At 39.3% G+C, this 14,776-nt stretch overlaps 1 protein-coding gene across 1 annotated transcript; it reads right to left on the reverse strand.

Moving 5' to 3' along the window:
- Positions 1-5,113: 5,113 nt before the first annotated feature.
- LOC131941388 (uncharacterized) lies at positions 5,114-6,202 on the reverse strand. Its single transcript, XM_059300633.1, has one exon. It carries the CDS (start codon positions 6,200-6,202, stop codon positions 5,114-5,116), a length of 1,089 nt encoding a protein of 362 aa, XP_059156616.1.
- Positions 6,203-14,776: the final 8,574 nt, after the last annotated feature.

Consider the following 14,776-nt stretch of genomic DNA (forward strand, 5'->3'; position numbering starts at 1 on the left):
GTTTTTTTTTAAGTACGGCGGCACCACGTCCTAGTGGACACAAATGTTGCTGTCGTCGAGGCAGTTGATGATGAAAGCTCTGTTGTCTAAATTTAGAATTGAAGACGAAGTAAATGAGAAAGTTGAGGCTGGCGTTGATGTTCTCGAAGCTGGATCTGATACCGCTGGCGCCTACATAAAGATCCTGGAACTTCCGCTCCAGCTTGAACTCTGGCTCCGCGAAGGTGCCGATGGCTATGGCGGTCTTGGGAGTGTTGCAGACGACATACAGACAAGCGATGGTCCAGTGCTGGTTGGTGCTGGTCCATGGTCATGTGGTGGTTGGCACTGGACGCTTGTATGTGGAGGGTTGATGTCTCCATGCGTGTTGCTCTTAGATTCATGAACGTCTGGTGGAGTGAAAGGAGAAATAACGAATGTGAGTGTACCCACACACGCACACACACACACACATTTGAAAGACGGTTGGCGATCTCGTTGGGTTGTGTTCAAACCCTTCTCGCAGATTACGACAGACGTGGTGCACTCATCGGTGCAGCTAGCTTACAACCCACACCTCAAATAGCTTGAAACCCACACATCAAATAGCTTGCAACCCACACATCAAACCAGAGGCGTAGCGATGGGGGGAGGGGGCAAATGTCCCCGGGGGCCGACCTTAGGGGGCGCCAAAATGGGTTGTAAAAACAAATTAAAATGTCAATTTAGCTGCATTTTTTGCAGTTTGAGAGGAGGGGGGGGGGGGGGCCAAATTGAAAGTTTGTCCCCGGGCGCAACGCCTCTGCATCAAACACACCTAGCTCTCAATCCCCACATCAGACACGCCGGGTCGTAGTTGCAGCTATGGCCTAGTAGTTGAAACTATGGCCACCATGGCCTAGTAGTTGAAACTATGGCCACCATGGCCTAGTAGACCATCCACGCGTTTTTCTTCTATCCGCATTCTGTCTCTGTTCTCACAAGATTTCTGCACACAACCTTTCTGTCTCTACGTCCTTGACACCTGGGCGGTCACCAAACTGTGTTCTACCTCACAATTACGGTTATTGGTTAACATACACTCAAGGTTTTCTTAGGGTAATGTAGGTAAATTAAGGTAAACCTGTGCCCCGACAAATATGATCCAAGAAATATAACGCAGACATTGTTTACATTTAAATAACTCAGTTTTAGTAAACAAGGTCACACGTCTAAAAATAAAGTATTGGTAACGCATTGATAAAAACCTCTTAAATATTTCGTCAGACTTTCTTCTATTCCCGCGGCAAAGCGAGGGGACGGGCACACTAGTATTATATATATATATATATAATATATACACATGAATATGTAATTTTAGGATGTGATTTATTGGTCGAGAAATATTAAATGCACTCACTGATTAAGAGACTTTAAAGATTCCGTTAGAGAATCTTGATCTAAATCAAATTTGAATGAAATTGATCTAGTTCATTTCTTTATATTCTAAAATCGGAAGATGAGGCGATTAGTGTTGTATTCTTTCCCTAGTCTAAACATGGGACATGTGACGTCATTGTTTGTTGCGTTCTTATCACAACCATAAACACTTTTCCGGCTGCATAATCAAAAATGTTTTTCTACCTTCGAATATTCCTTTATTTTTATTTTTATTCTTTAATTAAAATTTAGTTTATACATTTAAAACATCTAACATATTATTCTCAACTAAAGTCCATATCAAGTTCTCCATATATCGCTGAAGATACTGTTATCATAACATCTGAAAATATTTTGCGGACAGAGAGAGAGATAGAGAGAAGTGCGCAAATGGGCATTAATATATTAGGATATTATCCAATCAATGCAGCTGTTAGTTTGTTTTATTGTTATCTATTGTTATATGTTCGTGCTTCAACCAACGTAGCCCTTAGGTTCACAGACTGTACCAGAGGTACAACCAACGTAGTCTCCATTGGAAGCAACCTACCAAACGGAATAGCCTGACTGTATCTGCCTCCACACTCTACCCACGCGGCCAGTACAAAGATGAGTCAAAAAGTTCTGAAAAACTTTTGATTTAAAAGAATTTCCAATAACTAGTCAATAATTATCACCATAATATTCAGCAAAGTATTACTCTTGATAATTACTTGTTCTCTGGTTCTTAGACGAAGCAGGACAGATACGAACTTAAATTTGCACCTTGTTCAGGTAGATTCCATGGAATGTTTAGCTAATTGGCCTTCACTTTTTGGATGTAGCCAGAAGTCATTACCTCGGTGTTTTAAGACGGCATGAGCATATAATCGCAGCCGATCTGGGGAGATCTGATCGATTAGCTGGCAGAAGGCGCGGGGAACGTCTATGGATCCTTTAACATCGGCTCAAATGGCGGATTGAATGTTCGTCTTTATGCTTAAAGGTGCGATAACTCCAAAGTTTCATTCATGAGTTATGTAACATGCCACATAGAATTGAAAACTGTATAGATCTAGTATAGCCAACTCTTAGATTTAGTTTCATGTTTCAACTACTTCTACAAGTGATCTAATGCAGAAAAATTCTAGCAGTTAGAGACGATCGATTGGACATTAAATACTTGCTAGGTGAAAGTGAAAGCAAGACCGTTAAAATGTTCGTCAGAATTAGAACACGTGGGTCAAGACATGAAGACAATAAAACATGACATTAAATTTGACTTAATTGGTTGCCTGATTAATTTTTTATGAATTAATTAAAATGTTGTCCAAATTAGTAGGCTGTCTCATCAAACTATTCCGCACTATTAGACACGCATCATCAAGCTCAATAGGTGCGCAATGGTTTTTAGTCATGCAACTCTAGTGTAAATAAAACGCAAAGTACAAAAACAAGTTAATTAAAAAAGTCTAGTGACATTTATGCGCAATTTCCTTATGTTATCTAAAAATAGCTCTGACGTATAATGCTGGGGTGCGTTCAAGCTAGAAGAACGATCGGTTTGTAGGTGTTTATGTTATTTTAAAATTTGTGCCCGAACGAGAGGATATTTTTGAAAACTTTCTTCGGCAATATTGTTCTAAATTATGGCAGGAATCGATTTGTACATGTTTCAAGTCGCTAAGTGGTCTGGTTGCCGAGATATGAGCAAAAAACTGCATTTTTTCGAGGTTTTTTGGCTTTTCCGGGAAATACATGAAAGAAACCCGGAATTTTTATGGCCTATGCTCATCCTCGTAACTTGCTTAACATAATTGCTTTTGGAACTAGTCATCGATATTGCTTCGTTGAGGAGGAGATACGACTTAAAGCTGCGGACACACATCCATCCATCCATTCATTCATACATCCAGAAATGACGGGTTAATAAACGCAATTCTCCAGAATGGAAATTGCGCTAAAAATATTCATAAAACAAGTTTTAATAACAAGCTTTTATGTAATAATGCACAAAAAAAATTGAAAATAAATTACAAAATAGATATAACTATTATAAATTATTTTTTTAAATAAGAATTTGCGCCCGTTGAGTGGAAAATACAACAGGCGCTAGGTTGACGGTGTTGTCTCTTTCTATAAACCGAAACCAAAACAAAAAATTACAATTTAACTTCAAATTTAACATGAAACGAAAAATGTAATTGAAATGGATTTTTAATCCAGAATAGCCATTTTAAATGGATCTGGAAATTTAACTTAAAATAAAACATCTGATAACCCTAACCTTAATCCTGACACCAACACTTACTACACACACACACACACATATATATATATATATATATATATATATATATATATATATATATATATATATATATATATATATATATATATATATATATATAAAACAAGTTATATTTTTTATATCTACATTCACTTTAAAAATTAGACAATTAAATTAGGCGTTTAATTTTATTTGTCTCTATTGTCAATAATGTCATTATTATAGTGTATAATTTTTGGCATTTGATTCTTAATTCTATTTTTTTATTCAACAATCAAATACGCGATTCTTTTGTGTGTATAGACGCTAAATGTAGACATTACCACAATACTCTATCTTGTAACCTTGATCTGCACGTAGTCCCCCCCCCCCCTCCCCACCCAACCCAAAGAAATGCCTGAAAGAAACTTTACATGAAAACCACTGTTATAATTAGACACATAAATTATGCGATTATACTATTGTTTTTTTATAATCGAGTATCGATGACGTCATTATTAATGTGTTGTTTTTTTTTAATTATTAGATTCACTCTGGAATCTGTGATGTCATTTTTTTTCGTGTTTCTTTGTGAAATTTCGTTTCGTTTGACAGTGAAAGTTTTTAATTTTCCTTGTGTTTTTCTTTAGAGAGATACTATTAATAGTGGGAGTTAGTGTCCATGAAAGAAACAATTTATCAATATTGTATTATGAATCCATCGCAATCAGGGAAAAGAAATACAATACGATTTGAAAAATGTGTAGTTTCACAAAATGTGTGTGTGTCTCCCTACACTCATGGTTCTTTAAAGTACCACCGAGGCAGACCCGACACTTTCTCCAGAGATCAATGACCCATACAGACCCGACACTTTCTCCAGAGATCAATGACCCATACAGACCCGACACTTTCTCCAGAGATCAATGACCCCTGCACACCCGACACTTTCTCCAGAGATCAATGACCCATACAGACCCGACACTTTCTCCAGAGATCAATGACCCGTGCAGACCCGACACTTTCTCCAGAGATCAATGACCCGTGCAGACCCGACACTCCCCAGAGAAAGACGCCTAACCCAGCCAGACAATAGGGCTGGTAAGTAGGTCACCAACCAGTTCTTTGGTTCATGCAGGTTTCATTGAGCCGTAGAACCGGTTGGTGACCTACTTACCAGCCCTATTGTAACCAGCACCAAGGAATCTACGAACATTATCCTACTCGGTTGGAAGTTTTAAAGTTTTCAGCCAGATTTTAAGATATCTGGAATGGAGGCTAATAGAATGATCGCCACAATTAGCCCACTAAAAAGCTCAGCTATTAAAAGGTTTATTTCAACCAACCAAAATCAATCGATTTAATTTTTGTAACTAGACATCAAATTATGCACACACGAACGTGAGGTCCTATCTTCCGTACTAAGGCAACACACTGTTGTTGCACGTCTATCAAGTCCATCTGAGGTTAGTTAATATACTGAAAATTGGATCTCCTAAAGAACTGTTGCTGATGAAAGCACAGTCGTCTAAACTTAGAATTAAAATGAAAATAGATGACAAAATTGAGGCTGGCGTTGATGATCTCGAAGATGGTCCGGATGCCAACAGAAGTTATGTAGATGTCCTTCAACTTCCGCTCCAGCTTGAACTCTGGCTCCGCGAAGGTGCCGATGGCTATGACGGTCTTGGGCGTGTTGCAGACGACATACAGACAAGCGATGAAGGCCACCTGTTTGACCACCTGCAGGTCTTTCCCAGTGAGTTTCGAACTCTCGACTGCCGATGTTCTAGAACTGCCTGTCAGAGTTTGTCTAGAAGCGGAAGCCGATCTTAAACAATTGACGAGAACGACTACGCATGCGCCAGTGATGACCTCAGTAGAAATGGGCAGAACGAGGTTGGAGACAAAGAGCGCGGCGTCATTGAGTGCCGGCCTTTGAGCTGACAGAACCAGAGTTCGTCTGCTCTTGTTGGTCGCGCCGTCTGCTGTGTCCATCATGCCCATGTTGGCCAGCACCGGCACAAAACACACCAGGGAGAAAGTTGTGAAGACGAGAAAAAACACGACGGATACTTTGGTGGTGACCAGGTGCTTGAAGTGCAAAGGTCTGGCCACACAGAGGCAGCGCGCGACGGCCAGGAAGGTCGTGTTGAGTACCGTCACCACGTACAGCATGCTGCTCACCGTGCCACAGAACACCGTCACGGCGTAGGGGTCGATCTGAAAGCGGACCCTCAGTTTGGCCTCCAGCATGCTGAGTATGGTGGCCACACCCCCCGCCAAAGACACCAGAGAAAAGCCCAAGTCTGTCACGGAGAGGCACAGGAAGGAGACAGTGACGCCGTCTGTCGGCCCGATTTGAACAAAAGTGGCCAGGTTTAGCGAGTTAGTAGCCACGCCGAATGAGCTGAACACGGTGTAGGACACTGACAGGACCTGTAGGACCAGTAGGTACTGGTCAACTGTGAAGAAGCTGGCAGTGTAGGTCCCTGTCACCTGCGCCAGGTGTGTTGAGGTCCCTTTCATCTGGACTAGATAGGTCGACGACTCCATGCTACGTAACGTCTTCAAAAAATTTGAACCTGAAATTTCTCTGATCAAATCTGCAACTAAATTTAATGAAAGAGAAAATAATATTAAAAAAAAAAAAAAAAACATTGAGGAGAAACCTCTAGTCTTCAGCTGGGGGAGGGTGGCGGAAGAGAGACCGCTGTCCCCACTCCGTTACCATTCTAAAAGGTAGCGATAAATACTCTGACAGGTAGGCCATTGTTTATTGTGTTCTTGTCACGACAATAAACGCTTTAGTTAGAAATATGTTACTACATTTAGAATATGCATTTATTTTTATTTTCCTTCTTTAAACAAAATTTAGATTATACCACATGTAAGAGAGCATTGTGTTGTAGTGTGGTGGTGGTTATACTACATGTAAGAGAGATTCGTGTTGTGGTGCGGAGGTGGTTATACTTACCCGTGTCTTTAGCCCTAAGACAAAGGTGTATGTTCTATGCCGCGAGAAAGCCTTGTCTTACCCGTGTCTTTAGCCCTAAGACAAAGGTATATGTTCTAAGTCTTGAGAAAGTCTTGTCTTGTGTCTTTAGCCCTAAGACAAAGGTGTATGTTCTATGTCTTGAGAAAGTCTTGCCTTACCCGTGTCTTTAGCCCTAAGACAAAGGTGTATGTTCTATGTCTTGAGAAAGTCTTGTCTTACCCGTGTCTTTAGCCCTAAGACAAAGGTGTATGTTCTATGTCTTGAGAAAGTCTTGTCTTACCCGTGTCTTTAGCCCTAAGACAAAGGTGTATGTTCTATGCCGCGAGAAAGTCTTGTCTTACCCGTGTCTTTAGCCCTAAGACAAAGGTGTATATTCTAAGTCTTGAGAAAGTCTTGTCTTGTGTCTTTAGCCCTAAGACAAAGGTGTATGTTCTATGTCTTGAGAAAGTCTTGCCTTACCCGTGTCTTTAGCCCTAAGACAAAGGTGTATGTTCTATGTCTTGAGAAAGTCTTGTCTTACCCGTGTCTTTAGCCCTAAGACAAAGGTGTATGTTCTATGTCTTGAGAAAGTCTTGTCTTACCCGTATCTTTAGCCCTAAGACAAAGGTGTATGTTCTATGTCTTGAGAAAGTCTTGTCTTACCCGTGTCTTTAGCCCTAAGACAAAGGTGTATGTTCTATGTCTTGAGAAAGTCTTGTCTTACCCGTGTCTTTAGCCCTAAGACAAAGGTGTATGTTCTATGCCGCGAGAAAGTCTTGTCTTACCCGTGTCTTTAGCCCTAAGACAAAGGTGTATGTTCTATGTCTTGAGAAAGTCTTGTCTTACCCGTGTCTTTAACTAGGCCGATGTACCAGGAAGAGTTTGGGCGCTATAATAATTTGTGTGATGACACGTGATCAATAGATTAATTAAGTCAATTATAAACTTTATTCAAAGACGGTGACAAAATGGCTATGTGCTATTTTTAGGTGGAAAATTCTTGTTACCAGCGGCGCGTTGGCCCACAAATTGAGTGTAATGATGGCAATATGTGGTGTGATTGTCGCCCTTTAGGTAATGATAACACTAGGAGGTGATTGTCTCCCTTCAGGTAATCCAGTATAAAAATTAGAGTTGAAATTACCAATTCATATTTTAATTTGATCTAGCGTATGTAATGCAGGGGAGAGGGGGGGGGGTATTATAATCATGCGACCGCTGATATTGGAAATGAATTAAAATGTCATTGTGCATTTTCCGTAATGTTTTTAATAATTAAAATCATTATCAAGTCGTTATTTAGTTCCCGCCCATCTCACGACACGAGTTGTTAAAAGCTTCTCCACCAGCTGTTAAAATTTTAAAAAGTTTAGTTTTTGTCTGCTAGCTATTAGAGCGGGTTCATGGCTTATCATGCTGATACAATGTTGGAAGTATCAAGGTGAAGGTCGACTCGGCTCACGGGTGGGTCAATGTTGTAAACCTTTCTGGAATACTCTCCAATACTCTCCAATACTCTCCAATACTCTCCAATACTCTCCAATACTCTCCAGGGATACTCTCTTGTGTCTAGGTTTTCGGCCATTTTGTTTGCATCATCAAGTCTGGGCGGTTACTGTGCCGTCAGTTTTGTATCTTCTTCGTTCTTAGCTGTAGGGGATTTGCTCCAACACAATAATGTCTTGCCTGTCATGTTGCCTACCATGGGGAAAGTCTTACCTGTCTACCACGGGGAAAGTCTTACCTGTCTACCACGGGGAAAGTCTTACTTGTCTACCACGGGGAAAGTCTTACCTGTCAACCTGCTGTGTACCACGGAGAAAGTCTTACCTGTCAACCTGCTGTGTACCGCAGGAACCGTTGACTCAGACTTGTTTGACAGAGTGGTCAAGTTCCTTCTGTCAGTTCACACCATGAACGAAATTACAAAGACTGTAATGAAAATATGCCTGTGTATGTGTGTGTTTATTTGGCTATCTATGCCTTACCTCAATTATGATCCGATGGCCATGAAACTTTGGGAAGTTGATGAAAATACTCTTGGGAAATTTTCTGCTATTTTAGCTCCTGGGTTCAATTGATTAGGTACTACGGGTCAGGTTTTGTAATTGATTCAATGGTCAACTTGCACCAAATACCCATGGCTGATCCGGTGCGTCTCGGGATCCCGCGTTAGCACTATAGCGCCTATGTTCGTTTTAAAGAGCGCCATACACTATGGAAACGTCAGGCTACCATAACTGTTGACTTAATCCAACCAGTCGTCTGTCGGTGTCACGGCGGTCGTGTGACCCACTGCCCCCTGTGAGCACTATGGCGGTTACAAAGAGTGTGTACGTGGCTGTTGTATAAAAGTGATACAAGAGTGTACATGAAAGTTGTACAAAAGTCAGACAACTGTGTATGTCACTTGAGTCACATACAGCTTAAGTCACATAAGTCACATACAGCTCAAGTCACCTAGTCGTAGCCTATGTGGTATCCACTTCATTTCGAACGAATGACTGAAAAGTGGAAAAATAAATTTCACATGGCTTTTTGTGTGTGGAAAAGGGCTATTTATTATATTAAAAAATCAGAACAACAACACCAACAACAATAAAAGAAATCACAATTGAAATAAACCGGGAGTGATCTCCCCTCTCGAATATTCTAATATAACACAACGGGGGATGGCAACGTGGGATATAGAAATGATTTTTAATCCATTTTTAATTGCTTAAACTTTTTAAAATAGAATATAATCTCGTAGAAAAAAGAATTGCACACCAAGTGAATGGCAAACAATATATGTATAATAGTGCGGAATATTATTAGTAGTTTATAAATTCATTTTCATTTTTTAGAGAAATTGGTAATATAGCGTCAATTACTACTTCCGGTCAACTGAAATTACTCAAAATTTGATAGATGGCAGGAAATTAAATCTTTTACTTACATGTGAAATTTTATTTATCTATCTGAAACAGTATTCAAGTTATAGGCTTTTGAAAAACAAAAAGGAAAATTAGTCCCACTTCCAGTTATCGGAAATCGCTGAAAAATTGATACAGAACTCCAATTGATATAATACTTATATATCACATTTCATAAACCTAGCTGTAACGGTACTCAAGTTATCGTGTTTACAGTATTTACACACGGACATACGGACAAAATTACGAAGCCCAATTTTTCTGACTCGAATACGCATAAAACGCCGAAATTTTGATACATCTGGATTTATAATTTTGCCCGATTAAAATAAGTCCCCTACACTCCGTATATAATGAAGTACTGAGGTGTAAAACGACAAAAAAGTGAAAATTTCATGATTTTTGTGCACGATTACTCTATACTCTGTATACGAGAAAATGAAAATGCACTAAAAAGTCAGAAATTTAATTTTCCTGACTAAAAATAAAAGCCATGCGCTCATGTTCCCATTAATATAAAGTTCAATGATAGAAGTGCGTACAAAATCAACAACCAAAATAAGTTCTTTGTTCAGCTTTTCAGCATTCAGAGCCCAGTCTTTTTTTAGTCAAGCAAATTACATTCACTTCTTACTTTTAAAGGTTATAAAAAATGTTTTTGCACAAAAGTAAAGCTTTTGAAAATATATAACTTATTTAACACTATTAATTGTACTAAAATCGTATTAATTTCTTCCACATGGGCGGAACTACAGTGCCGCCAGACTCCGCAGTGCGGGGGGACCCAGGCCGTTTATGGGGCCCACAGCCGATCAGAATTAATATTAAAAAAAACAAATTCAGAATTAATTTTCTTGCATTTTGTCCTTGATATTTTGTTTATCACTAAAAATACTATAACTACGGTACTCTTATCTTTATTTTACAGTCACGCTCTTCCGCAAACATTTAAATTGTTTACACAAACTGCAGTGTAAAATATAGGCAACCCTTGAACTTTTAATGACCCCTGTGACTCATTGCTCCCCTTTTATAGCCAGTAGGGGACACGTAACTGTTCGACCGATCCTCCAAAGTGGAGTGTGGCGGATCGGGGAGGGGATGGAGACCTAATATGGGGCTCGAAAATTGTTCTCAAATTTATTTATATATTAAAAAAGTTATTTATAATTGTATTTTTGTAACCATCGTCATGGCCGAATCCTACCTACAATTAAACACACGCTGTCGCTGGCAAAATACTTTGAAAATAAAGCCCATTGCTTCGAGAAGCCGCTAGATGAAATGGACCTTCATGATGTGCGGTATTTATTTGCGTCATTAGTTAGGGCCCAAAATCCATTGTACATTTTTCAATGTTAATATGTGTTTGTGATATTGATACAATTTCTTTTCTGTACTATCCTGTATCCTACAAATAACAAAAAATAATATAATACTAGAAACTTCGGTTTTATATACGTTTACTTCTTTTGGCTTTTACGAGAAATGTCATAGTAAACTTTTAGGGATTATACTTTGAATTATCTCCCCCTGAGTAAGTTTTATGACGGACATAGGCGTTTGGTTGTCTCTTTCAAGGTTTTTCCCGAGCCGACCCCTCTATCTTAGCCTCGCAAGAATCGAGTAGATCAATGTATCGTTTATGAACAACTTCCTAACCGTACATTCACCACTTCATCCCATTTTGTAAGACACTAGACAACACTAGTCAGCAGACATTAATTTACTTGCATAGTATTAGGTGCATCTAATTCGCAAAACAGTGAAGGGTAAGATTACTTTTTCTATAATTATTTACAAATTATTTAGAACGTTTAGAATTAATTGAAAATTATTAATACTCAATTACTAATAATAAATGACGGCATTGGAGGGGGGGGGGGGGTGTTGTGAGGGTCAGGCTTTTTGTAAGACTTTTAGAAAAACGTGACGTCATTTGTGGATCCCCCCCCTCCTAAATCAGAAGGTTATCTGACGCGTGAGCTGGTCAAATACAGTTGTACAGGGGGAAAACATGTTTGTGTCTTTTATGCATTACTACATCATTCATCCGATCGCCATGAAAAGTTGGGAAGCTGTTGAGTACAGCCCCGCAAAGGTTTCTGTCATTGGCCTAACATTTGTTCACATATTGAATTGGCGGTGCCACACGGAAATATGTAATTCAGCGCCTGGGATCCACTTATAGTGTGTCTTGCATATGGGGATAGGGTTACTACTTGTATCCACCACCGGCAGTGTCATCGAGAGCGCATCATATATGAGCTTTTTAGCCCCTACTGACAGTCGTTTAAAAGTTCACTTAAAACTAGGGATACGTGTCGCTACTACATTCGATGACTAAATCTAACCAGGGGTTGCACCAATCACCCTTGCAGTAATGTAACCGGTAGCTCCCAAGAGCTCCATGACTCCCCTGACACCTGGGCCGTTGCCCAAGGACTTACAACATGCCTTGGCGTGTCTCGTTCGTAGTGTGGACAAACCCGCGCCCCAAACAACTGTGATCTAAGAAATGAACTGCCGACATTGTTCACATTCAATTAAACTTCTGGAAAACAGGGCACACGTCTAAAATACACGATTGGTAACGTTTTGATGAAAACCTCATAAAAATCGGCGTCACTTTGGTGTGTTGGACTACATTTAGCGAGTCCGTGCTTTTTACTTGGAAAACTGAATATATATATATATATATATATATATATATATATATATATATATATATATATATATATATATATATATATATGGATCCGGACAAAAGGCCGACATGGACAAAAAGCCCACATGGACAAAAGGCCGACTGCTAAAAGACCGACATCCAAAAGGCCGACAAGATAAAAGGCCGACAAGTTTTATAAAACAACAAACTACAATTACAGGTCCATATATAGGGAATTCACAGGGGCAAGTTTATACAAGTGCCGTACTAATATCACATATAAACATTAATAAGTAGGGGCTCGTCCTACACAGGACACGAAGCTGACACTCCTGACCTAAATAGCAATGGACTAGTCCTTGGCGGTTTACACGGTCTCTGGACTGGGAGAAAACTTACTAGATCTAAATCTAGTATCTAAAGCTTTAAACTTGTATTAAAAATTAAATCCCGGGCAAGCTCCCACTTATTACGGCGCTTCTCTACCACTGGTAAAGGTAACGCACTACCCGAATTCTTTTGGATGGTTTTAGACTGATGACTTACAAAATTAAAAGATTACCAGACAACAAAAACTCTCCGTGAACTCGTATTTAATGTCTAGGGTAAAAACACACACGAAGACCTTCTGCAACTAATAATACTTTTAACCAATCTACAACCTTTTAATATGTATACAAGTCCAAATAATAAATACTATGTAAAATATTAGAAATATACAAATAATGAAAGACCCAACTTACGAGTTGAAGGATAACACACTGAAACTACTAACACTGGATAAAGTACTTAAGTAATCAACACAACCTACACGATATTAAATTGAGGCACAGAAAAATACCGAAGGGACAGGTATTTAGGGATACTAAATGCTTAAACTAGGAAATACAACGTGGTGTCGTACGTGGTTTTCTCTCCCGGTAGATGTCTGGTAGGCTCTGCCATGAGGGAGGAAAATTCCTGATTCCTGATATATATAGGACCCCAAAATTATGGGATGTCGACCTCAAAGTCAAGGACTATTGGGGAGGAACTAGCTAAAGCACTAGCCAAGCGAAATCATTGGTGAATCTTATCACATGAGCGTGATGGAAAATTTCTTTTTATTAAATAATCGTAAAATCAAATAATAAAAAAAGAAGACCTCACAGTCAAGGCACGTGATCGTTCCACTTCATTCGGTTTCTCCTCTCTTGAACATTTCACCTTATTTTATGCCTTATTTCGATGGTCGTCAAGATAGCAGCAATGCAGTAACATATTTTGCGATATTAGTATTTTTTATGCTTGTCGGCCTTATAGTTTGTCGGCTTTATGGTCTGTCGGCCTCATGGTCTGTCGGCCTTTTGGCTGTCTGTCTTTTGTCCATGTCGGCCTTTTGTCCATGTCGGCCTTTTGTCCGTGTCGGCCTTTTGTTTTGTCGGCCTTTTGTCCTACACCCACACATATATATATATACAATGGAAAAAAGCGCAACGGAAAAAAAGCGCAAAGAGAAAAAAGCGCACACGGAAAAAGCGCAAAGAGAAAAAAGCGCAAAGAGAAAAAAGCGCAAAAAGAAAAGGCGCACACAGAAAAAAGCGCAAACAGAAAAAAGCGCACACGGAAAAAAGCGCAAAGAGAAAAAAGCGCAAAAAGAAAAGGCGCACACAGAAAAAAGCGCAAACAGAAAAAAGCGCACACGGAAAAAAGCGCAAAGAGAAAAAAGCGCACACGGAAAAAAGCGCAAAGAGAAAAAAGCACAAAGAGAAAAAAGCACAAAAAGAAAAAAGCGCAAACAGAAAAAAGCGCAAACGGAAAAAATAGTAGTTGAATAATTATTGACCAAGAAAATAATAGGCATTGTGTAAAGCGATTATCGCCTGTATCGTGGTGAGGGGAATGCACATGGTAGTGGTACGCTTTAAATGGTAGTAGATCACGTGATCAAACACGACACTCTTACAGCAGCCCTAACAGTCATGTATAAATGTGTCATCTAGTCTATATTTGTGCTAAATTTCTCTTTTGCACATTTTTCGTTGTTTTTTCTGGTTGCGAATTTTTCTGTTTGCGCTTCTTTCCGTTTTCGCTTTTTTTTCTGTGTGCGCTTTTTTCTGTTTGCGCTTATTTCCGTTTGCGCTTTTTTCTGTTTGCGCTTTTTTCCGTTTGCGCATTTTTCCGTTTGCGCTTTTTTCTGTTTGCGCTTTTTTCTGTGTGCGCTTTTTTCTTTTTGTGCTTTTTTCTCTTTGCTCTTTTTTCTCTTTGCGCTTTTTTCCGTGTGCGCTTTTTTCTGTTTGCGCTTTTTTCTGTGTGCGCTTTTTTCTTTATGCGCTTTTTTCTCTTTGCGCTTTTTTCTCTTTGCGCTTTTTTCCGTGTGCGCTTATTTCCGTTGCGCTTTTTGTTTTGCGCTTTTTTCCGTTGCGCTTTTTTCCGTTGCGGTTCTTTCCGGCCACCATATATATATATATATATATATATATATATATATATATATATATATATATATATATATATATATATATAATATGTATGTATGGGCCTAAAAATAATTCTCGGGTTGGCCTTTTTTTCCGGTTTCGCCACTCGTT

This window comes from Physella acuta, unplaced genomic scaffold (genome assembly GCF_028476545.2).
Source record: "Physella acuta isolate Inbredline_101_S28 unplaced genomic scaffold, ASM2847654v3 ptg000360l, whole genome shotgun sequence".
Taxonomy (NCBI): domain Eukaryota; kingdom Metazoa; phylum Mollusca; class Gastropoda; family Physidae; genus Physella; species Physella acuta.